This window comes from Stomoxys calcitrans, chromosome 5 (genome assembly GCF_963082655.1).
Source record: "Stomoxys calcitrans chromosome 5, idStoCalc2.1, whole genome shotgun sequence".
NCBI lineage: Eukaryota > Metazoa > Arthropoda > Insecta > Diptera > Muscidae > Stomoxys > Stomoxys calcitrans.
In genome coordinates this window covers 61,905,629-61,932,590 of record NC_081556.1, presented here as the reverse complement: position 1 = coordinate 61,932,590, position 26,962 = coordinate 61,905,629, and the positions used below count along the sequence as shown (strand labels likewise).

The 26,962-nt window shown below is 39.1% G+C and overlaps 2 protein-coding genes across 3 annotated transcripts in view; both read right to left on the bottom strand.

Annotated features, from left to right (window-relative positions):
• The window catches only part of LOC106091153 (sodium-dependent neutral amino acid transporter B(0)AT3), a 146,182-nt gene that overhangs the window by 77,666 nt on the left and 41,554 nt on the right, over nt 1-26,962 (bottom strand). For both annotated transcript variants that reach the window (XR_009398402.1, XM_013257587.2), the window contains exon 2: nt 6,735-7,094. Coding sequence is in view for 1 of the 2 variants with exons in the window: in XM_013257587.2 (XP_013113041.1) it covers nt 6,735-7,002 (268 nt within the window). In the remaining variant the exon portion in view is untranslated. The remainder of the gene's footprint in view (nt 1-6,734; nt 7,095-26,962) is intronic.
• On the bottom strand, nt 4,224-4,906 carry LOC106091154 (heat shock 70 kDa protein cognate 4-like). The gene has a single exon (XM_013257589.2). The coding sequence runs from the start codon at nt 4,724-4,726 to the stop codon at nt 4,334-4,336; it is 393 nt and encodes a 130-aa protein (XP_013113043.1). The 5' UTR covers nt 4,727-4,906; the 3' UTR covers nt 4,224-4,333.

Below are 26,962 nucleotides of genomic sequence, written 5' to 3'. Positions count from 1 at the left end.
TTATTAGTCACAGACAGAATGTCTGTCATTACACAAAAATACATGCATTGTGAAAAGTACAGCTAATAAGCAGGGTTGTCGAGCTTGGTTAATGTGGTGATTGTATCATAGATGTGTTTTTGCTATTAATACGATTCAAATACAACACACCAACGTACCCTTGAAGCCATCACACCTAATATGGTTGAAAAGTCTTCTAACCAAAGACGAAACGCGTCCCATAGTGGTTGGTGTGTGTTGCTATCTTTGGCTTTCTTGTTCCATTTGCATCGCCGATCATTGAGCTCGTCTCGAAAGAGAAACAGACAAAAATTAGAAACTTTTTATCTTTGAAAATATAATTTCAATGGGGGCGTGGCCCATATTTTTCACTGATATATTTTTTTAGAGACATTTTCATTGAAATTGTTTAAAAAAGTGATAGATTTTCGTTTTTCGCTGAAACTGTGACGGAAAAAATTCCCTGAAATGTTGTCTCTAGAAAAAATGTCATTGAAATTTGTTTTTTTTTAATATTTCATAACAATTTTGTCCGTATAATATTATTATATAATTGAAATTGTGTCTTTAAGAAAATATTTCTTGTGGAGTCCAAGCCAAATTTTCTATTAGAGAATTTTGTCTATAGAAATTTTGTCATTGAAGAAAATTATATTGAAATCTTGTCCTTAAAGAAAAATTAATTGAAAATTTGTCTTAAGACAGAATTGAATTTAAAATTTGTCATAGAGTCTAGTACTGACTCCGACTTTTCACCCGAACCACGGTCAATGCGCATTATAAATAAACACATTCCGCAGAAGGGGTACTGAGTTCTTTGAGCAAAATACCAGCGACATGTCGCTGCGCCAATATGCTTCAATGAATTGCGAATGTATGTAAATGCTCACGTATTGGGTCCAGGCAACTCTGTTTCATCATAGTTGCTTCTGTTGTGTGGCTTTGTTTGACTTCTGTTTGTGATATGTCGTCCAATAGAATGCGGCATATTTCGCCAAAAATTTATAAGACAATTTTCAGGTGAATGAAGTTAGGACTAGGCTTTAAAAAAATCTTAAAATTTTGTTTTTAGAGAAGATTTAATTGTAATTTCGTAACAATTTTGTTATTTAATTATTGAGCCCTGTTTCAGAACAAAGGAGAGCTCGAGACCGTACTCCATAGTCGTTGGGTATGTCGAGCACCTTAATCATTTTGGCAAAGGTGTTGATGAAGATACATGACGTATCGTAAATCACGACCCACAATGTCAGTCAAAGTGTTTTGACAACAGCACACTCTTGCAGACAATTCGAATCAGTTAAAAAGTTGAAAGTCGATCAACAAATACTATCGCAAATAAAAAACTGCTGACAATCGTCGGGGAAAATTATGCAATGAAGTTTAGAATCTTGAAAACAGGATCGAGGTAAATAATTCTGAAAGCACAAAACTCAAATCCTTTTCCACTAATCGTTTTGCCATTCCATTAAATTGTGCCAGGCTGATGAATATTGAAGTCAGAAACCATTATACAATTCTTATATGAAAGGCGAATTCATGAATATTTAAAGATTTAATAAATTAAATGGTTCTGCGATAAAGGAGAAATTCATCCCAAAGTAAGTCTCTATAAGAAACATAGCTAAACCGGAATGCAATACTAAGCTTAGTATAAGCCAGTAATAGACATCCAAATACCTATAAAAAGCAAACGATTGTTTTAAAATTTATAATGTCGCATAAAAGTGAAGCGTTAATGTTATTTCTGGCAAAAATTAAAATACAAAAACAAATGAGCGCAAACAGACAAATCACATGATTTTTTTTCCAATTTTCTATACAACAAATTTTTTAAAAGGCCAACAGTTTAAATGTGAGTCTTTTCAAATCTGGTAGATAAGTAACCAAAGTAGCGTATGATGTATGTGGGCATTACCATCGAATGGTAGCCATACGCACCCTTGACAAATAAATTTACAGCCGGTTTCACTAAGTTAATTGTTTCCATTCACTCTCACCCTATCAGACAAACAGCTGATTTGCGTTCCAATAAGAAGCAGATAAACAACTAATCGGCTGAGATGCATTGCGAAAGAAGACGTTAGCAATTTGCATTGTAATCGGGTTTCACTATGGGTGTATTGGCGTGAGCTGAAGAAATAAGAAAATCTTAACATATTTTGATAAAATTTGAAACACATATTGATGGGAGCTTTTCTAAGTATCAATACCGTTCATCTTTGACCCAAACAAAATAATATGTGCAACGTTTATTGAACACTTGTGAAAAGTTTATTGAACATTTGTTATAAATGTTATAGCTACTGGTTTTAGGTAATTTCGAGAACATTTGCGGTCTCGCAATTGTGTTCGAAGAATTTCCTTTTCTTAAAAAAAATCACCACCGCTGAAATATGCATTATTTTTCATTTCCTCTAAAGAGCAGCGCGAATTTTAGGCACATGTTCTTTTTTACGTGTTTTAGCGGTTTTTTCCACGAAATTTAAGTTTTTTTTTTTCAATATGTAGATATAGCCACATCTTTTCTCATCCACAAAATGTAAGGCCATGCGAAAAGGTAATCAATGGTAAATTCCTTGATTACCTATTCCTCGATGGCCTCTCTAGCTTATTGATTCCAGTATACGTTATTCTTAACACGGAAGGTGTCGTAGAAAAAGAATAAATTCTTTTCTATTTACATGTTTGAAGGAAGCATTATTTAATTCGGAAGATCGGCCTATATGGCATTATACCCGAATGTCGTTCCATTTAGGATGTATTTGGCATAGAAGTGAGGGCTCGAATACAACTCACTTCAAAAAATTACAGAAAATAAGGTCATAGACACACTTTTTATTAGACCATGTACCACTAAAAAAGTTGTATGTGAAAAAATGCAATTTTCAAACACAATCATGTATATTTTTTGACGCGACAAAACGGCAACAGCAGTTAACGGGTTTCCAAAATGAAAACGAATCATCACTTAAAATATTTACATAGTACTCCCATTTCATTTGATATGGTACTACACCCCGTAATCAATGTGCAGCATTTTTCAAATGAAATTTCCCTTTTATTCTTTGAGGTTTCTTATTAAATGTCTTTCCTATAACGAATTATGTTATGTATTCCAAATGTAATACCATCGCCATTTTCCCACTGCGTATATTCTTGATAGTGAAACAGGCTTATAATTAATTATTTAAATTTTTGGTGCTGAGCCAGTGGTTCTCGCCAAGTCATGGGTGTAAGAGTTATATGACGTCTATTTTTCCGCTGGACCATAACCGAAGAGACAAAACGCAATTCTGATATACCTTGAGAAAATAAAATAGCCAAAACTAATGTCCAGTTTTATATATTGTGTTCAGAGATTGCAAAATTGGTTTAAAGATTAATTCTTAATTTATTGTTGAACAAAATGGAGCAATATTTTTTATATTCTCAGCACAAATATAGCAAAAACTATTTGTTGTAGTTTCCAAGAAAACGAAAATCTAGGTATATTATAAAGGTGATTTTATAAGAGCTATAGGAAAGTTTTTGAAAAACACATACAGTTCAGAAAAATGCATAACATCTTTAATTGAATCAATAGTACGGTCCATATAATTTAATGTTTGAAAATTATTTCATGCAAATGTTGACCGTGACTGTGCCTCAAATGGTCCATCCGCTTAGTCCAATTTTTGGCATAATCTTTCCAACATTTCGGCCGGTATCTCACGAATAAATGCTTCAATGTTGTCTTCCAATGCGTCAATTGAAGCGGGCTTGTCTGTATAGGCATGAGCTTTAACGTAGCCACACAAAAAATAGCCTGAGGGTGTTAAATCGCACGATCTAAGCGTCCCATTGACCGGTCCCGAACGTGAAACAAAATGTTTACCGAACTCGCCTCTCAATAAGTCCATTGCTACGCGTGCTGTGTGGCATGTCGCACCATCTTGTTGGAACCACATATCATGCAAGTCAATCTCTTGCATTTTAGGCAAAGAATTTGGAAATCATTTCACGGTAGTGCTCACCATTCCAGTTACGTTACGATTCGCATCATCTTTTTTATGTTTTCTCTGTTTTAGCTTCATTCTTTAGTTTAATTTCTTTGAAAATCAATCAATGATGCAAGTAAAATGCTTCTTTTACTAAAAGATGTTGGAATCCGCTTTACTTTCAGTGTGTAATGTGAAATGGTGTTTGGATGTTTCGTAGATGAGAATAGAATACGATCATGAAGCAGTTGTTCTAGGGTTTAATTTAAAATCCAAGCAGCATAGTATTTAATTTTAATTGGAGTAGACAATATACTGTATGGAGAATTAATAGTTTTTCGTCAATTGGTTGTTTAATCGACTTCTTCGATGGTGGGACCAGCACCGGAACCGGCACCGGGAGCAGCACCAGCGCCACCGGGGAAGCCAGGCATACCGCCGGGTATATCACCGGGAGCTCCACCAGCACCTTGGTACAACTTGGTGATGATAGGGTTGCAAACACCTTCCAATTCCTTTTGACGATGCTCGTATTCATCCTTATCGGCCAATTGATTGGCATCCAACCATTTGATGTTCTCGTTGCATTTCTCCATGGTGGTGGTGCGGTCCGACTTGCAGATCTTGGTCTTCAAGTTGCCTTCGTCCAATGTAGCCTTCATGTTGAAGCAGTACGATTTCAAGGAGTCAATGGTTTCCTTTTGCTTCTCATCTTCATTTTGGTATTTTTCAGCTTCGTTGACCATATGTTAGATATCCTCCTTTGACAGACGGCCCTTGTCGTTGGTGATGGTGATCTTGTTTTCCTTGTTGGTGGAACGATCCAGTGCAGTGACGTTCAAGATACCGTTGGCATCAATATCGAAGGTAACTTCGATTTGAGGTACCCCACGAGGAGCTGGTAGAATGCCAGACAATTCGAATTTTCCCAAAAAGTTGTTATCGACAAAATCAAAATGGACAATTCTGCTTATTTACGTACCATTGAGCCAAAAATGAGCTTCGTCTTTGAATGGAAGAAAATTCAATAACTTGCAAGCGTTGTTCGGTTTTAAGACCAAAATATACCAAACTGAAGAAGTTTAACAGTGAAACAAAACAATAAACGTGCGTGAGCAGTTTAAACCAGTGTTGCCAAGATAATAGCTAAAAAATCACCCTTTATTATATATATATTATAGCCCCAGGATATATCTAAAAAAACATATGCTGTATTAGAAAATTGTTGCCGAACTTGAAATGAACGCCCCAATTTGCGATAGAAACAACAAAAGAATCTGTGGAAATTTATGTCGTGCTGACCAGTCTAATTTATAGAAAGATCGATGTTTGGAAAACTTCAATTTCCTCTCAGCGACAAACCTGCCTGCGTCATTTGCCTTTCAAAAATATGCTTCATTTCCTTGTTTATGATGCGCATCATGGCTTAATGAAAGTGTATATAGTTTGGGGGGTCTTTACTGAATATATGATATTTTATTTGTAATGTTTAATGGGTACATCTTATTACATAATTAATAATGATGTCTATAAAATTCATATTTGCTCTCTTAACTTAAGAGAGAATAAATTGATCAATATATAAATTCTATTCGCAAATATTTTAATCATGTGTCACTGGTGCGATAAAAGTAGAAATTTGTAACTATCTTAAAATATACGGACGGATAACTAGCATAAGGTAATGTTTATATTGGTTTGCCTAAAAAGTAATTGCGGATTTTTTAAAAGAAAGTAAATGCATTTTTAATAAAACTTAGAATGAACTTTAATTAAATATATAATTGCCATTTCGTTCGATAACCTTTTGCCATCTTCCTGGCAAATTTAGTATTCCACGCTCATAGAACTTCTGGCCTTTATCTGCAAAAAACTGAACCAAGTGCGATTTTATAGCCTCATCATTGCCGAAAGTTTTACCATTTAAGGAGTTCTGCAAAGATCGAAATAAATGGTAGTCTGATGGTGCAAGGTCAGGGCTATATGGTGGATGCATCAAAAGTTCCCAGCCAAGCTCACTCAGTTTTTGGCGAGTGACCAAAGATGTGTGCGGTCTAGGGTTGTCCTGGTGGAATATGACACCTTTACGATTGACCAATTCTGATCGCTTCTCCTTGATGGCTGTATTCAATTTGTCCAATTGTTGACAGTAAACATCCGAATTAATCGTTTGGTTCCTTGCAAGCAGCTCAAAATATACCACACCCTTCCAATCCCACCAAACAGACAGCATAACCTTCTTTTGGTGAATATCAGCCTTTGAAGTGGTTTCAACTGGTTCACCATGCTTGGACCATGGTCGTTTTCGACTAACGTTGTTGTAAACAATACATTTTTCATCTCCAGTTATGATTCGTTTTAAAAACGGATCGAATTCATTGCGTTTAAGGTGCATATCACAAGCGTTAATTCGGCTTGTTAAATGAATTTCTTTCAATACATGTGGTACCCATATTAAAATATACGCCAAACAAACAAATGTAAACAAAATTTTGCGAACTTTTTTTCTAAAGCAAGCTAAAAGTAACAGCTGATAACTGACAGAAGAAAGAATGTAATTATAGAGTCACAAGCCGTTGAAAAAATTTGTCAACGCCGACTATATTACTACTATATTACCGACAATTACTTTTTGGGCAACCCAATATTATGGCACAAATTTAAGAACTTTTGCCAATAATAAGAGGTCAACAATGCAGCTAAGTTTTCATCACCAACCGTAACTATATTTTTGTCGCAGGCTTTTGAACTTACCTCCACCGTTTTGTTGGCATAGATAAGGAAATCGCCATATATTTCCCAGACCTACGGAGTAACCAATGATACTAAGAAAGAATTGCATTTTGCCAGACCATGCTGCTCGTTCGGGATCTCCAGGAATCTCCACAGAACTTACAGAGTTTCTCTGGGGCGCTGTTAAGACAATTGTCACACCATGTGATCCGTCTCCACGCGCCCTTGTGTTCAAGGGCGCCATTTCATGGCCATTCCGAGGCGCATCAATAATTTTGGTGGCAGCCATCAACAGTTGAAGAGGTCAATAACAGCAAAACCTGTTTTTCGACACCTTTCCGAGCTGTTCCTAATACAGACGTTTCTTCTGATCTGTTGACACTGAAAGAATTAAAACAAATATATTAATAATATGCTAATAAAAGGCATTAAAAAGCCACATACATCCAATGAAAATGAAAGAACTTTTTTAATTTGAGGCCACCGTGGCTTAGCAGGTTAGCATGTCCGCCTACGGTGCTGAACGCCTGGGTTCGAAATCTGGCGAGACCACCAGAAACAAATTTTTTCAGGAAGACGCAGCATGCCTGTAAAAAAGGCACATCGCTCACAGCTTTATAGAGAGAGCTATGAATAATCCTAAAATTCTCACCGATAAGGAGAGAGTCCCTTAATTAGACCCGGGGATTAGCTGCCCAAACTGACAGCAGTCAGTTAAACGGCTGCGGTCACCTTGAGGGCATCCCAACCCCAAATGAGTTCCCTTATGCAAGGGAGAAAAACATAGCATCATGCCAAGGAACAATTGCAGTGGGATAGTCAATGGACTGTCATCTGTTTACGCCGACGTGCTGGCGCATTTGCCTCGGCCTCCTCCAGTTTTTGACATGCAGGATGGTCGGGGCTGATACTACGAATTGCTTTTGGGGATCAACGTTCAATTTACATGTTTCGTTGCTCCCTAAATAAGATTGGAGCTATCTGGCCAGACGCAACACTGGGTTTAGTGAAAAAAGCAGATATTCCTTCTCGACCAACGGCACACGCAAGGATAGCAGATCCTGAATCCATACTTGGGAGACAAAAGGACTTTAATCACAAGGACGGAACTCAATAGGGACTTCGAGAGCAGAAGTTAGTGAAGTATCTGAAGAGGAATCGTCCACACATCAAGTGTCCGGTATTCTCAGGAAGAGTGATTCCACTACTTTCTCAACTGCTCCTGGATACGCAAGGAAACCCATCATAACAAGATCGAACAAATCTTGTGAGGATGAATTTCTGGCGGATTCAGACGACGAGGCTAACGCAACAGTGGTTGAAAATCTGAAACCTGACTATGACTTGTTGTATGCAAAGAAAAAATTAAATTTCCTTCTGATAGCAGGAAGATTTAACGTTGTTCTTATCCTATTCCTAGATTTAAACTTCTTAATGGTACGGGGAATGTGAGAAACAGAGCATATTTTCTTGCAAAGAGTAGTCTAAATATGTTTCTTATTCCGTCGCTAAGAACAGAAGATTCTGTAGTCGCCGGCCTTGAAATTAAAACGTTTCATTACTTGCTGGCTTCCCTCTAAATGGCACACAATTCAGAGATGCCGCCATCAAACCTTAAGGTGCTAGTTGAACCCGCTCCTGTTGGGAAAAATACTCTAACTATTGGAAGTGATGGTAACTAACATCACGAGACATGGAGAAGTTCAGATATCAACGAAAGGGGTGAGCTGCTTATCGAATGTGTTATAAGCTGCAATCTGGTGCTCTGATGGGTCAAATGACGACACAAAACCAATTGACCTACTGTCATCGTATCATGCCTATACAGGTGATTATGTTCGGCAATTGTCCGCTAGATGTCACTTGGAGGGACATTTAGGCACACCCGACTTTATGATACCGAAATCTATACTGTCGTCCTACTGAATGTTTCGCTGTTCCACAGTATTACATGCCCGTCGCGCACGCCCTTAACTTGTACTGCGGCGATCCGAAAGGATTCTGGTTAACCAAGCTTATTGACGGCAGTCCTCGGGCCTTCACTGCCAAATCATCTGCTCTTTAATTTCCACTTAGTCGGCTGTGGCCCGGCACCAAACGATGCGGATCGTGACTTCCTCAGAGAATCACACTTGACGTCCTCGTCCTCCTATCCGTATCTCCGCCTGCAGGACCGTATTATGGTCAGGCAGCCGAACACAAATCTCAGTTAATGGGCTCTGACTTCTATTATCCGAAACAGGCAGGAGGTACTAGTTGTTAACTTGGTTTCAGAAGATATAAGCGGAAGCATACGCTACTAAAAAGTGCTGAAAATACTCCAGAAGTGTTGTCTCGACTAAGCATAACAAAAGCGGTTTGGAAAAATTTTGGCATACGTTCTGCACGACAATCCCCTTTAGACCTGAAGAGGAAACTGAGGTGTATCAAGCGGACATCCTTGCAATTAAAGAAGTGGTGAAATGGCTAAGATGTAATGTCATAACGACGATTGGCATAAATATCTTCTCAGACAGCCATGCAGCCATTCGATCTCTGGGTAACATATTTCTTAATTCAAACACCACCCTCGACTATCGCAGATCTCTCAACGAGATGGTCGAACAGAATAAACTCCGACTGTTCTGGGTGCCGGGCCACAGAGATATCTCCGGGAATTGTAGAGAAGTCGAGCTTGCAAGACTAAGAACTACCTTAAACATTCCAGGCGACCTGGAATCTGTGGGTATACCTCTAGCCACATATAAGGTAAGCCTTTCGGATCAGGCTCTTAGGGCAACGAATGATGGTCACAAAGTGGGGAATTTAATCATTTTTATGTGTGTTAATAAATTTCTTGGAAATGTTTGATCGACGACTGAAAAATCATTCATGTGTCAAATAACAACCTTATAAATCTCAATAAAAATTGCTACTAAAATTTTATTATATTTAATTTTTTTTTTTTTGCTAAGTTCGGTCGGGCCGAATCTTATATACCCTCCACCATGGCTCGCATCTGTCGAGTTCTATGCGCAGTGTTCCCTCTTACGCAAACAAAAAATAATAAATAAGAACTGTTGTGCTATTGGAGCTATATCAAGTTATGGTCTGATTCGGACCAAAAATGAATGCTGAACATTGTAGAAGTCATTGTATAATGTTTCAGTTCATTCGGATAAGAATTGCGCCTTGCAGGGGCTCAAGAAGCAAAATCGAGAGATCCATTTATATGGGAGCTGTATCAAGCTATTGATCGATTCAGACCATATTAGACACGTATGTTTAAAGTCATGAGAGAGCGGTTGTAAAAAATTTCTTCCAAATCGGATGAGAATTGCGCCCTCTAGAGGCTCAAGATGTCAAGACCCAAGATCGGTTTATATGGCAGCTATATCAAAACATGGGCCGATTTGGCCCATTTACAATCCCAACCGACCTACACTAATAAAAAGTATTTGTGGAAAATTTCAAGCGGCTAGCTTCGAAAGTTAGCGTGCTTTCGACAGACAGACGGACGGACGGACGGACATGGCTAGATCGACTTAAAGTGACGGGTCTCAGACGCATATTTAGAGGTGTTGCAGACAGAATGACGAAATTAGTATACCCCCATCCTATGGTGGATGGTATACAAGGAATAATGTGTTCCAATCGGATTTATTTCTTTTCGACCTATTTTTTGTACGTTTATGTTTCTTTTTGAAAAATCGACCTAGAGGTTTTGGTATTCGGTGTAAATATTAATGAAAATATAAAAAAATTTCAATAAATAAAGAAAATTGAATTTAAAAAACTAATAATATAACTTACTCATCTAGAACATAATACTCTATTTAGCTTAAAAAAAAACTGTTTCCCTCGCAATGTTTGTATTTCTCTTTGCGGCAGGTATTTTTCACGAAAGAAACATATTAACCTCAAATTGTTTTATATGTAATGCATTGTTGGCCTGCAGTAAAAGTGTATGTGTATGGTAACACTTGAAAGACCAAAAATGTTTAAAGTTTTTAAAATTCTTCTGATAATATAAAATAATTTTCTTATGGATTTTGTAGGTTTTAGAACTAAAATTTTAAATTTCTTAAGTTTTCCACCAAAACATCAAATCAGTCATTTTGGTGAATAAAGCAAAAATTGTGTAACAAATGATTGACCTTTCTAATGCTAATTTCAAATCACCCCCATCTTCGCAAATCCTAACAAATAAATTTGTGTAGGCAATTCACTTTTGGCGACCTTGTGGCGGCTCTTTCTTACAGCTGCACATTGTCAGGAACAACTTACTCGTTCCATTAAATAGGAAGAATATCAAGCTGTTTGATCAATAATTAACTTTTGCAGTTTGTTGCTTACCTTTTAACCATTTCCACTCAGTTTGACTCTTAGCCAAATTAAAATAAGTATACCAATGCAGACGATTTACTTCAAATGGCAACTCTCAGTATTATATAGAAAAGTTTGTGACGTCAAAACCACAAACAAATTTCATTCACGACAAAGTTTTAGTTTTTACCCAACATTTCGCTCCAATTTCGGGAAAAACTGCAAGAAACTAGTAAAAAATATTCAGATAAACCTATCGTTTTTTTTTGGTTTTTAAATTTTCGTTTCTAGAAAATTGAAATAAATATTCAGATATGTATCTCTATTCGTTTTTTTTTTTTTGGTTTTCCTTAAAAAATGTTTTAATTTGTTTTCAGAAAATTGCAATCCAAAAAATGGTCAACGTTGAATTGTTTTTAATGTCCAAATGCGCAGGGGTGCCAAACGTTACAATTTTAGGTCAAAATATCGCTTTTTGACAAACCATCGAAACCAATAAACTAAAAAAATTTGCCGGCGTTGGTACCCATAATGGTTTCAAGGGTTGCCAATAAATTTTTTTCCCATGTTTCTTACTAGAAGCAAAATACTACTAAATGCCGTGAGGATTCGGCTATAAAAAGGAAGCCCTTTTTAATCATTAATAAACTTGAACCGGACAGCAGTTGCCCCCGCTCCTCTATGAAATGTTCATGGGCAGATTTGCATTTCCATTTTTTTTTGCGTACGTGCACAAGAACGTACGCTCGGAAATAGTGTTGGCCCGTGTTAGAGTGCCCACCACTGATGTATACCAACTTGAAGTTTCGTCGGCTGTGGTGCAATGTTCAATGGCGTTTGTTAAAATTCCATGAGATGATGAAACGCAGGTTTGATACTCAGCAGTACACAAACACCTTTTACAATCTTTTAAAAACTGTGTACTAGACGTTGAGACGTTGACAGAATGTAAACTGGTGTGGACGTTTCATTCACAAAAACTGTAGTTAGCTTATGCACATTTGTGTTTTATATGATAACATATGTGTGTTGATTCACTTCCATAAAGCAATGTGGTCAATTTGTCAACGCAGTGCATGGTGTTGGTCTGTGCATAAAATAAATTGAACAATCCTTCGATTCCAAAACGTACACACTGGCGGTATGCATTAAAATCGAGGGGGCTTTTAACAATGTGCGGACCGACACACTGATCCAATCCTTAGACCAGTACCGGGTGGACCCGGTCCTTAGAAACTAGAAAAACCATATGCTAAGGAACAGGTGGATAAATTGTGTGTCCCATGGCATAAATATAAGGGAGAAAGTGACACAAGGCACGCCACAGGGGGGCATTTCATCGCAATTCCTATGGGTGACCACCATAAATAACCTATTATGGTGGTCACCCACCCATATGCTGACTGAGGAGGGATTGGAACCCGTCTGCTACGCAGACGATGTTATAATACTTCTAAAGGTTAACGATCCGAACGGGCTATGCGGAAGGGCCGAAGGGGTCTTGCATATGGCATATGACTGAGCTAGACTCAAAAGTCTCAATGTTAACCCAGAGAAAACTGAAATGTGCCTGTTCATGAGGAAGACGAAGGTGTGCCAATTTAACGCACCACGTTTCCTCAGTGAGACGATTTCGATATCTGACAATGTCAAATACTTTGGTGTGATCTTGAACAGGAAACTGAATTGGAAGTGTAACATTCAGGAGCGTACTGAGAAGGCTCACAGATGTTGGGCACTATGTAGACACTATGTAGGGCTGTAGGCTCGAAATAAGGCCTGAATCCGAGGATTGTCCACTGGCTCTACAGGAGCGTGATTAGACCAATACTTATTTACGCCTCAGTAGTGTGGTGCACTTCTGTGGAGAAAATGAGCAACATAAGAAAAATACAACTGGTTCGGAGAACATGTTGTCTTGGCATAGGCGGAGCGATGAGGACCACGCCCACTAGGGCACTGGAGACTATTCTAGATATCCGACCTACTGACATACAGATTAAGTGTGAGGCAGCCACTACAACTATGAGACTTAAAGCGGTGGGAGAATGAATTGAGGATGGGAGCAGCTCATACCATCGCTCATAGAGCGCACAACAAGCCGATTACTGGCTTAGGTGTATGTCCATAGTGGCATAGGGCGGATACATATCTGCACCCTCTTTTCAACCTAACTTAACCTAACGTACAATTATTTTCACTTTTTTCCTCGTATAGTTTTGACAGGTTGGCAAATGGCGTTACCACCTCATGGTAAACATATAGGCTTGCACTAAATTTTTTTTGGTGCTTTTTTTGCACTACTTTTCTTGTCTAAAATAAAACACAGCAAATGTATGTATTTTGATTGCTTTAGGCATTTTTTTCGCAAGAGAAAATTAATTTGGATTGTAAATACTGGTAACATATACATATCCCCTATTGCGTGATGGTAAATATCTCAGTCAAGAAATATCCTTACAAAGTATTATTTTTTAAGAGCTATAGGAAAGTTTTTCAAAAAAAAAAAAAAAAAAAAACAAAAACAAAATACAATTCAGGAAAATGCATGAAATCTTTATCGATAGTATGGCCAATTTTTACGCGTGCTGTGTGGCATGTGGCACCATCTTGTTGAAACCACATTTCAGGTAAGTCAAGCTCTGGCATTTGCCTAAAAAAAAGATGGATATCATCTCATGATAGCGCTCACCATTCACAGTTGCGTTACGAATCGCATCATCTCTGAAGAAGTGCGGTCCAATGGTGCCACCAGTCCATAAACCGCTTCAAACTGTGACTTTTTGTGAATGCATTGGTAGCTCTTGCAATATTTCTGACTGATATTCACTCCAAAATTCTGTTTTTTACGTTCCCATGAGCCAAAAAAAAAAAAAACGAGAAACTGGGAGAAGTGCGCGATGAACTTTTTTAACAGAGCTCGCATTTTGATAATAAAATTTTATAATTTGCAAGCGTTGTTCGTTTGTAAGACAATTCATGGTTAAATTGTAGACCAAACCAGTGTCGCCAAAATAAGTAATAACTAAAAAAATAACCCTTTATGTACCTCTGCCAACATTTTTTCCATTTTGGGCTACCTGCCACAACATCATTTGTTGCTTGCGTTGTGTGCAATGCAACAACAAAATTTTTGCCTTGCTTTCTATCCCCTGCATGTGGATGTTGTTGTTTGTTTTTTAAGCCCCCTTTTTTTGCTAGTTTTCTTTGCTGGATGGGATTGCTCGTTATTGAAAACCCCTTTTGTACCCTACACTACCACTGTGGTACAGGGTATTACAACTTGGTGCATTTGTTTTTAGACTCATTGATAAGTATACCGAACGGCTTTGAATTACCGCCTGATTCGAATTAGCTATGTTCGTCTTTCTGTCTGTCTGTCCATATATTCTTGTAATCAAGGTATAGGTCGCATATATTTTCCGATAGTCATAAAATTTTGCACAAGTCCCTTTTTTGGTCCAAGGACAAACGCTATTGATCGGATCAGATTTAGATATAACTCCCATTTATATCATTCATCCGATATGGCCTTTGAAGGGCACAGTCGCTACAATTTGGTCCGATGAGACGTTTTATTCGACGTCCCAGTCCGTGTGCAAAGTTTCATAAAAATCTGATCAGATTAATATATAACTCATATATATATATATTTCAGCCGATATAAGATTGTAGTAGCCACAATTTAGGTCCTATCGTAAGAAAATCTTACAAGGTTCTATTCCACATTTCAATAGGTATGGCAAGTTTAACTCTGACTAGATTTCAACATAGGTTCCATGTATTAAAATTTGTCGGCAACAGCATCCATCGGCAGCATCATGTTTGTGCTCATCGTCGACGTCGTCGTTAAGCATGTTTGAAATTGTTGAGTGAGCGACTCCATTGTCCGCTAAAGGCCCATAATGTCACCCCTCAATGTCTTCATCGCACTCTACGTTGTCGTTGACACCTTGTCGTTTTGCTGGAATTATTTCGGTTGTTCTAATCCGCTGTTTTGAGTCATTGTACATCTGAGATTCTGCGGCTTTTAAACGTTTTATGAGCTTTATCTTATTACCCGACATTTTCAAACTATTTTTTTCGAAGCTCTTCCTTCAGCCGTACACACGTATGAATTTCACAATAACGTAACGTATTTCTGCACACGTTCACACATACACACTTTCAAGTGTTTCTATCCCACTTCTAAAAATTGTCGAAGGACGCGATAGTGGGATAAAGGTTTAAATTCAAAAGGTTTACTAAGTAAATAATAGTACTGTGTGCTTATAATAAAGAAAAATAGAAAAAAATATGGCAGAGCTCGCTTAAAATGCTTCTGCGTTAACGTTTACCAAAACAAGACTCTCTGCTGCACTCATCTTCATCGGATTTGACAGTCCAGAATTTCCGTCATGTGTAATTGATAAATGTATCATCATCATCATCAAAAAAACGGATGACACGTAATGCACAAAAATAAAACGTTTAAGACATTTTTACTTCTCGTTTGTTGTAAAACCAAAAACTCTTTAACGGCAAAAGTGTTTCGATAGCCGCAAATGATTATTCGTTTACTACTTCTACTAAGTTTCCCATGAAAATTTCACTAAGGAACAGTTTAAAGATTCACCATAGGTACATCCAAAGACAAAAAATCATTAGAGCAACATAGAGGGCTTTCAATTTAAAGGGTAATTTTGTAAGAGCTATATGATAGTTAAAAAAACACATCAAATTCAGAATAATGCACGAATAGACCGTGACTGCGCCTCAAATGGTCCATCCGCATAGTCCAGTTTTGGCATACTCTTTACAACATTTCGGCCGTTATCTCACGTCAATTGTAGCAGGCTTTCTTGTTTACGTACCCATTATGGAAGAAGCGAGCGATGAACTTTCTTAACAGAGCACACATTTTGATAATAAAATTCAATAATTTGCAAGCGTTGTTGGATTGTATGACGATTCATGGTTAAATTATAGACCGAACTGAAGATGATTGACAGTGAAACAAAACACGAAACGTGCGTGAGCTGTTTAAACCAGTGTTGCCAAAAAGATAATAGCTAAAAAATCACCCTCTTACACACATGGCATCGAAACAAATCCATATATTACTCTGGAAGAGTTTGAATTTCCAACTTAGCTTTGCTCATAATTGGTAAAAATTTGAGCACTAAATTAAAATTGGTATCCTTTTCAATATGTACAATCTACTTTAAAACAAGTGAAAAGCCGTTAAGTTCGGCCGAGCCGAACTTTGGATACCCACCACCTCGGTACCACCTTTCGTCAAAATCCGGTGAAAAGTGCATACTTTATGCCCCAAAGCAGCTATATCGAAATATGTTCCGATTTGGACCAAATACTTATAAGTACAAGTCGTTGTTCAATTGTTTAAAAAAATATTGGTCTTTTAAGTAGCTATATCTAAAAATAAACCGATCTGAACCATATACGACACGGATCTAAAAAAGCCTAACATAAGTCACTATGTGAAATTTCAATGAAATCGGACTATAAATGCACCTTTTTAATCGAGATATCGGTATATATGGCAGCTATATCCAGATCTGGACCGATTTGGGCCAAGTTATAGTACAGAAAAACACAACTCACTGTTCCAAATTTCAGCGAAATCGGACAATAAATGCGCCTTTATGGCCCCAAAACTTTAAATCGAGAAATCGGCCTGTATGGCAGCTATACTAAATCTTGACCGATCGGGCCAAATTGAAAAATAAAGTCGAACGTTCTAACACAACTCACTGCCCCAAATTTCGGCGACATCGATCCATAAATGCGCCTTTTATGGGTCCAAAACCTCAAATCAAAGGATCGGTTTATATGGCAGCTATATCCAAATCTGGACTGATCTGGGCCAAATTGTAGAAAGATGTCGAAGGGCCTTACACAACTCACTGTCCCAAATTTTGGCAAAATATGACAATAAATGCACCTTTTATGAGCCCAAAACCTCAAAACGAGAGATCAGTCTATATGAAAGCTATATCCAAATCTGGACCAATCTCAGCCAAATTGAAAAAGAATGTCGAAGGGCCCAACACAATTCACTGTCCCAAATTCCAACAAAATCGGATAATAAATGTGGCTTTTATGGGCCTAAGACCCTAAATCGGCAGCTATATCCAAATCTGGACCGATCCGGGCCAAATTTAAGATGGATGTCAAGGCGTAACGCAACTCACTGCTATTTTTTATGTTTGCCTATTACTTATTTTGATTAATTTAGGCATTTTTTTTTTTGAATTTTGTTTAGAAATATTGTTGGATGCTACCTGATCCATCCATTGGTATACATTTCCAAAAATGGCAGAGCTTGCACGCATTTTTTTATTGCTCTACTAATGTGTACATGACTGGTATAGCCTTTCGTCTCTAAATTTAAAGACAAAATGGAATTTGGAAAGTATACATTCAGTGGTGATTATAATCATCCACTGAGACACACATTTACATTTGTATTATTTATTTTTCTTCTAACATCCCCTTCATAAGTAAGCAGCAGTCGTTATCAGCAAACAACAGATTTTTCAGCAGTAAGCCTGCTGCTCTGAAATTGCAGACCTACTTATGTAATAGCAGAAATACTGCTACAATAGCAGCAATATTAAATACTAATATTCAGCAGACAGTGTTTCCTATTTTCAGCAAACTTATTTCTATGAGTGTAGCTTTCATCCGATATGCCGCTCGCTAGGGCACGGAGACTGTCCCAGATTTCCGACCCATAGACATACAGATTAAGCGTGAGGGAGCCACTGCGGCTATGAGACATAAGTCGATGGAAGAATGGAGTTGCAAGTTGTCACACCATCGCGGCATAAAGGAGGCAACGATAGGAAACCTGGAAGGAATGGGAGAGGTTTTGTATCGGATACCTGAGATGACACTTGAAGTCGAGTGCGTGGCACTGCTGTCATCGGCATAGACTTGAATTGACGGAAAGTTTATGCTATACGGATGAACCAAGGCTAGATCCTGCAGGCGGAGATCCGGGCGATCAAGGAATGCGTAAGGTATATGGTGTTAACGCGAGCACGTCGGGTGTTAACATCGTTATGGTCAGAAAACTGGCCATCTGAACGGTAAGTGTAAGTAGGAGATAAACACTTCTTATTCTCTTCACAAAATGTTTTTGATATCTCAATAGGTTTGCAAGATTAAAATCTGACCAGACTTTGGTTCCATATATATCACCTCTTGAATGTGCTTTAAATTACTGAGTAGACTCGCTGTTGTAGGGCATTATAACGTCAGCTCCGACCGACTTTTGTCTTTCCATGCTCATTACATGCATATATTGAGTGCAATGAACGGCCATGTATTGACCACCGGTCATGGACTTAAACCCGATGCAATATTATGTCATGGGATCATCGTGAGGTCTTCTTTTTTAACATTTGCCATATTCCAACATTGAATGACTTTTCTATAAAAACAACGAAGTCAAATAAGCAATTATTATTCTGGGATACAGCCTTTAATTTTACGTTCAACTTTTCTAGAATCCTTGTTTGGAATATTGGCAAATTACGTTATGGCCAGTAGAGGTTGGGGGCAAGGTGCTGACTATATGTTCTGTAATCAAAGCTGACGTACTTGAAATGATGAAATTGTGGCTCAGGCGTCAGCTTGTTATGTTAGCTGCAGCAATTTGTTTAAAATTGGGAGTGCCTTCGTATGCCAATCCGCCCGGTAACAAACACACAATGACCGCAAATCCTTAAATAAGAACAATTTGCAATATAACAAATTTCAAACTATTGTATTTTATTATACGACAAAAATAATAGCTTCATGTAATCATAAAAATCTCTTTGAATTATAGCTCCCAAAACCATGCAACGTATTGTGGATACCATGATAAAGACGTGAAAGGACTTTCAGCGAAATGCTCAAATTCAATCAGCATGCCTATATCAAAGGAAGGTCGGTGGAGACTGCCCTTCATGAGGTTGTGCATAAAATAGAAGAATCCTTCGAATCCAAGACGCACACATTGGCGGTATGCATTGACATCGAAGGGGCTTGATCGGGTCCTTCGAGACTGGATAAACAATATGCTAAGGAGCAGGTGGATAAATTGAGGGTCCCATGACATAGATATCGTATAAGGGAGGAAGTGGAGCAGGGCACGCCACAAGAGAGCATTCTATCGCCACTCTTATGGGTGACCACCATAAATAACCTATTATGGTGGTCACTCACCCATATGCTGACTGAGGAGCATATGGGTGAGTGAACTCGTCTGCTACGCAGCCGGTGTTATAAGGGGTAAGTATCCGAACCAGCTATGCAGAAGGGCCGAAAGGGTCTTGCAGATGGCAATCGACTGGGCTAGACCCAGAGGTCTCAATGTTAACCCAGAGAAGACTGGTATATGCCTTTTCACGAGGACGACGAAGGTGGACGTTTCCTCAATAAGACGATTTCGATATCTAATAAGGTCAAATACTTAGGAGTGATCTGGTTCAGGAAACTGAATTTTAGGTGTCACATTCAGGAGCGTACCGAGACGACTAACAGATGTTGGACTCTATGTAGACGGCCGTAAGCCCGAAATGGGGCCTGAATCCGAGAATAGTTCACAGGTTCTACAGGAACGTGATTAGACCAATACTTTCTTATGCCTCAGTAGTTTGGCAACTGGTTCAGAGAACATGTGGTCTTGGCATAGGAGGAGCGATGAAGCCCAGGCACACTGGAGACTACTCTAGATATCCGATCCATTGGCATACAGTTTAAGTTTGAGGCAGCCATTGCGGCTATGAGACTTAAGGCGATGGGAGAATGGATTGATGATGGGAGCAACTCATCAGAGAATGACAAAGTGTATGGATTTGGATACCACAAAACTATTTGGTGAATCCAAGTTGCGTCCAATATATAAATAAATAAAGACACTCGAAAATAAATGGGCCGAACAACTCAACCTTTTAAAATTTTTCAATGCACTTACAATATTACTTCCTAGTTCCTACCGTTGAACCATCCAGATCGCTTTAAAATGCCCAATAGCTTGCAAATATTCACATCCGTTAAACCAAACAGGCTCTCAAAGAAAAGAGAACAAAAAAATGGAACTGCTTCTGACTGCTAGTGCGGGACACACATACACAGAAGGCGTTCTATAGTCTCTCATTCTTCGATGTCCTCACAGCTTCTGCGAAAGTCGTTGCTGGCAAACTTCAGTCTGTCAGCATGTATTCCGATTAGACAGCGACCTGTTATGACGTACACAATGACTGAGACATCTGTTTTAGCCAATAACAGCAAAACGGTAGACCTCTTCGAGTCTAGATTAGATCACATGGTTTTGGAATGATCACAGCCCCATCTTTGTGGCCATCTAACATCTAGTTTGGAACCATCTGTATAGAAGTCTATGTAACTTCTGTTACCAGGGATATCGTAGTTCCAATCGGTTCTATCAGGAATAGTGGTACAGTACTTGTTATCAAAAAGCGGCTCAGGTAGGGTGTAATTCACACTGCCTGGAACTTCAGATATTGTTTCAAAAATAACACAGTGTCCGTAGCCGACACACGACCAAGCGCCGTCCACAAGACCACAACACCATACAGCATTATAGGTCTGACAACTGCAGTTTATACCCAATGCATGACTCACGGACTAAACACCCTAATTTTGCTAATGGCTTCCTAGCAGGTGTGTAGGGCAAAAGTTGCCTTTCTTGCCCTTTCCAAAATGTTGTATTTAAAGTTCAATTTCCTGTCCAGCAAAACACCCAGGAATTTTGCGCTTTCTGTAAATGGAACATTCTCTACTCCCAAGGATACAGGTTCCCCTGTTGGCAACTTGTATCTCCTGCTGCAAAGAACTAATTCTGTCTCGCACGGATTTATGCCTAAATCACTTTCGGTAGCCCACATTGTTGTTGCACGTAGAACTTCCTGAAGTATATCTCTTAGAGTACTGGGAGACTTTCCTCTACTGCAATTGCCACGTCATCAGCATACGCGACCACTTTTACACCTTTTTCTTCCAGAGGCAACAATATATTGTTAATGGCTATATTGTAAAGTAGAGGAGACAGTACACCTCCTTAAGGCATTCCTCTTTTGACCCATCTTTTTAGATCCACAGATTCCAAGCCAGCCTTAATGCATATTTATTAATAAACTTTCTTACGGTAGAGTTGATGCCTAGAAACTGCTTCATGATTGAAGTCGGCTTTACATTATTGAAAGCAACTTTAATGTCAAGAAACGCTACCTTTGTATATTCCTGGACAGCGAGAGAATCCTCTATGTAGCCGACTAGGTGGCAAAGGGCTGTTTCAGTGGATTTGCCTTTAGTATATGCACGCTGCTGCCGCGACGGGCGATCTCCAGGGACCTCTCAAGAGCCTTCAGCACAAAGGATGACAGACTAATATCACGAAAATCGTTCGCCTTCGTGTGTAACGGTTTTCCTGCTTTCAGAATGGAAAAAATGAAATCCATTTCATAGGTGTACATGACATTCTGATACAAGCAGAGTACATCTAAGCCGGGAACCAGTCTATAAGACAAAGATTGTAGTTACACCGGTGATACATCATCAGGGCCTGGCGACTTAAATGCTTCGAAACTTCTTATCGCTCAAAGGATTTTCGGCTCATACGCAATTTCCTTAATAGCCTCCGATGAATACAAACCGGTGACAACCTCTTCTGGCGCCACGTTGTCTGTTGGGAAATGTGTATTAACGAGTAGCTCTAGCGTTTCCTCACTAGATATTGTCCATACAATCTCAAACTTCTGAATACACGCCACGGTAATAGGTCTCGAGGACAGAATCTTCCTTAGCCTAGAGGCCTCAAAAGTATCCTCCATGGAGCTGCAGAATTCTACCCAGGATTTTTTCTGAGCCTTTCTCAGCTCGACCTAATATTTTCTTAGCTCAACCTTATAGATATCCCAATCGTGTGGTACTCTTGTGGTTTTTGCTCTGTTGAAGAGTTTTCTGCAGTCCTTCCTTAGACCAACTAGCTCTGGGGTCCATCATGGCGGTCGCTGTTTGCCCACTGGGTTGGCACTAGGACATGTTGACACAAGCGATTCATTCAGGGCCTTCGTGATTCACTTGACCACTATGTCTATATCCTCCGTACTTTTCACTTCCTTTCTGGTCTAGAAGTGATAGACGTGCAGAATTTGTGCCGAAATTTATCCCAATCAGCTTTTCTTCTGTTTAGCCGAGGGACCACTTCTGCAGTATTTTCTCCAAGGCTGAAAATAATATAACGATGACCTGTGGTCATCCCACACCACCCAGTCGCACATTCTTCCACTTATATCTTACAAAGGTAATATGTAGTACCTCCTTCCTGTTCCTGGTAATGAAGGTTGGTTTATCCCCTTTATTACAAATCGCCAAATTGCTATTTACTTATTACATATTCGATAAGCAGCTCACCCCTTCCGTTGACATCCGAACTTCCCCATATATTGGTGGTGTTCATTAGCATCACTTCCTACAATGAGGCTGTTCTTCCCTACAGAAATGGTTTCAACAGCGAAATTAAGGTTTGAAGGCGGCATCTCTGAATCGTGTGCCATGTATAGGGAAGCTAGCCAGTAATGAAACTTGTTTATTTCAAGGCTGGCTACTAATAAATCTTCAATGCTTAGCGACGGAAGAAAAAAAAATCATTTAGACTACTCTTTGCGAGAATACAGCCTCTAAGTGTCCCATTCCCCGTACCCTTGAGTAATTAAATCCCATGGATCCTGGAGAAGAACCACGTCGAAGCCCCCAGCCATCAGGAGGACTTTTCGTGCCGCCAAAGCGGTCTTACAATGGCGAAGATTTATCTGTAGAAACCGTACAGATGAGCTTACGTACGCATCCAGGGGCAGGTGAGAAAGCTGTGGAACCACTCTTTCTCAGCACACTGGACACTTGCGGTGTCGACGATTCCTTCTTAGATGCTTCACTAGCTGATGCTGTCGAAGAACTTTCTGAGTTCCATGCTTCCCCGCTAGCGCACACCTTGAGCCCAATCTAACCGAATGACCCACCCAGACAGGGCTTTTCGGGTACCGTTTCGATGCCATCCCTTCCTGTCTCGATTGTGGCAGGGGGATTTTCAGTCTCCTGCAATCCGCCAGATTTTAGCGATGTGGTCGATAGTTCCTCAGGCAAGTGTTTAGCAACAACTGTCTCCCGATTTCCCAACTCCATCGCGTCTATAGGCCTTCAGTTTCAACTTGTTGAATACGTTGGATACAACCTCTTCAGACTTATTGAGATCAGCGAGACAGCCGGAGTTTAGTATGATGCTGCACGTCTCCGGTCACCATCAGCCGCATCCAATCCAACAATTAATTAATCATTCAATCTACGGATTAATTTCCGCGCCCTCTTTTCAACCTAACCTAAGAATGAACAACACGAGAAATGAATGAACAACACGGGAAATGAAGTATTTTTTTGATTACACTGAAAAAAAATTGTCAGACAATAAATTTGACCACAGACAGCACTCCATTGGTAGACTTATTATCAGTACCCTGGCGCTATTCTGTAACCTCCCTCCTATTGGGACTACAGTTCATATTCTGATAATTGGTACCATCAATTTGTACTATTAAATCCAAATTTAGTCAAAATTCTCTTCCTACTGCCTAGTTTTCGACTTATCGCCGAAAACAACTGTCAAAACGCACTATAAAAAAAAGTTGCGAAGACATTGCGAACACATTTCGAAAAAATGGTACTATAAGCAAACTAACAGCGACATGCATATTACTGTTGTCTTTGTTGTGTCCATCGGATTTCGCAACAAATCGATAGGCATTTTCGCTCCAAATGAACTCAGTACTAGGCTCCAAATTAAATTAGAAGTAAATGTTTTACTGTGCTGTCGTTATTGCTGTGTTTTATTGTATCCAGTGCAAGTCAGATGTTTGCATGAAATTTCAGCGCACATTTGTACTGGATAGTTCTCGATATTATGACAACAGATAAAAAGAAAATATTGATTTGCACTTTATAGTAGACTCAAGGAAATTTGTTGTTCGAAACAGCAAATATGTATACTAAAACAACAGTTTTTGTTAGATGAAAAGGAAAAGCTGGCATGACCGCTGTTTAAGTAAACATGTGCTACTGTTTTAGCAAACATTTCCTAATGCTATTTCAGCTAACAAAATCTGTTGCAGCAGAAATGAAAAAATGTTCGCTATTATTTATGTTTGCCTTTTGCTGTCGATCGAGCGTTTTGACTACTTTGGACATTTTTGCAAAGGGAGTCGAGCTAATGACCATCACAAAATATGTTGGTAGAAATGTCATGGTTGCTGGATTTGCAGATCATTTCTATTTATTTGATATCGTATGAAAAAATTATATGGAATATAACAGTCACTGAGACATACATCTCCATTTGCCTGCTGCCTAAGATATAATTTAATATCTTTCTTAATAATAATATTTTTTTTCTTTTTGGTGTGACTATATATTGTCCCTTCATATTCTCCGTTTCTGCGAGATTTTGTTTGGTTTTTCTGATATTTTGCCTTTTAAAAAAACATGAACATTATTCAAAGCAGCCGAGACAATAATTCGCGGAGGTCGTGTTATCGCTTGGCATTCAGGGTTTTTTCAAGGGCGCTACAAAAGTAGACCGATAGGAACAGCAAACGACGCCATATTTTTTGCCGCTCTTTTGACATTTCTCTTCAGTAGTGTTTGTCAATTTATGACTGATGTGTATGTATGCGTCGTACTCGTAGTACGTACTCCATGAGTCATCATTGCATCCCGAAAAAAATTACGGTTTGGTACGGTTTATGATCCGGAGGCGACATTGGACCATACTTCTTCCGTAATGATCAAGACCGGCACGTTATTGTGAATGGGAATTGCTACCGTTCAATGACAACAGAATATTTTTGGTCCTAATTGGATGATATGAACTTGGAGGATATGTTGTTCCAACAGGACGGCGCCACAAGCCACACAGCGAATGTCATAATCAATTTATTGGAAACCAAGCTTGGAGAACGTGTTATCCGAAGAAATGGTTCAGTCGATTGGCCGTCTCCGTCGTGCGATTTGATTCCGTTAGACTATTTCTTGTGGGGCTACGTTAAGTCCATGGTCCATGCCAACAAGCCATTGACGATTAATGAACTACGTACGAATATTAAACTCGAAATTGCAGCGGTACCGGCCGATTTATGCTTGAAAACAGTCAAAAATTGGGTTCAATGTCTGGACTTCGCAAGCATGCCCGTCGTGGCCATGCAAAAGAAATCGAGTTCCATACATAATGGTATCGTACGTACTTTCACAGGAATGAAGAATTTCATTCATATCCCCAACAGTTTTTGTTTTATTTAAAAAAAAAAACTTTTGTAGCGCTCTTTTATCAATTTAGGTGTTTAAATTGCCAGCAAACACTGTTCCGTTCAAGTCACAATTATTTTAAACGACTCGATTGCTCACCAAATCGTAGTCAAACTTTTGAACAATATTTATCAAAAAGTTTTTAACCAGTTAGGAGACAAGTGAAACACCAAATTTTCCGTGCGGAGTTTCCATGAAACTTCTCCCGTCGGATGCCTCCCCGGGTCGTGCATGGGGAAAGCTCGTCAAATATGACGGGTACCAAAAAAATATGCGGGCGAACCAAAAAGTTACAACAAGCACAGGGTGTCCTTCTTGCACGGATACGAATACGATGGGACCGTCCAATTGAGTCGGCAGCAGATGAGCCAAAGGAATGGCTAACGGCATTAGTAAGGGGATAACCACCGCTGAAAATTTTCTGATGTTTACGCCGTGATTTGAACCCAGGCGTTCGGCGTCATAGACGGACAAGCTAACCTCTGCGCCACGGTGGCTTCCACACGATGACGATCTAAAGATTCCCACATATTCCCCATTAAGATCTATACACTTTTGTATGCGTTTGAACCAATTGTCGGAGCACTTTTGCCACTCCGATTGCGGTATCTCCAAAACATGCGTTCTGAACCCATCAACCGCTTCTTCAGGTGTCGAAAAACGTTGACCCTTCATTCTATTTTTTACGTACGGGAATAAAAAAAAAGTCATTCGGGACCAATGCTGGTCCCACTAATGCCTAAGGTTTTCTCAATCTCACGATAGGTCACATGATGATCTTGCAATATCAGTTGGCGTACAGCATCAATGGTTTTTGGAACAACAACAAATTTTGGACGACCTTCACGAAATTCGTCTTGAAGTGAACTACGACTTTGGTTGAATTTACCATGCCATCGATAAACACTGATCTTTGATGGAGCTTCATCGCCAAAAATTTAATTAAGTTCATCGATGCATTCTTGTTGAGTTAATCCACATGGAAAGTTGTAAAAAAATAATCGCACGAAAATGTTCACGATTTAATTCCATTTTTTGGGCAAGAAAAATCTGTAAACAACACAAATAGCGCTCGTATGTGATAACTTTCTGAGTACGTATAACCTCAAAAATGTCAAGCTTAACGATAGAGCAGTCAGTTGGCAGATTGCAACACAACGGTCGTCTAATCCCGAAATATAAAAGGCTAGACTCGTATACTTGGGATTCACCTGATGGAAACACCCGCAATCAACTCGACTACCTAAATATCAACAAATTCTTCCTGGGTTCGCTATTGGATGTGAAACCTAGACGTGGAGCCGATATCAACAGTGACCCCATGCTCTAAAAGGCCACTCTCTACGTCTACGCCCAGCTGTCGTGAAAAGGATTTAAAGAAAAAGTTAAACTTCTTGCACCTAAAAACCCCAAAAGCCGCCCGCGAATACAAGACAACATTAACCGAGAAGCTACAAAATACCACCCAGATATGGGCCGAAATAACAGCAGTATGACGGCCACCTCTATCATAAGCATTGCTAGACGATCCCAAAAACCATCGATAAGCAACGAAAGTATAGAGAAAATAGGATACT

What these genes read in the sequence shown, in the direction of transcription:
- LOC106091154 (XM_013257589.2), bottom strand. Translation starts at nt 4,726, where the DNA reads ATGGTCAACGAAGCTGAAAAATACCAAAATGAAGATGAGAAGCAAAAG.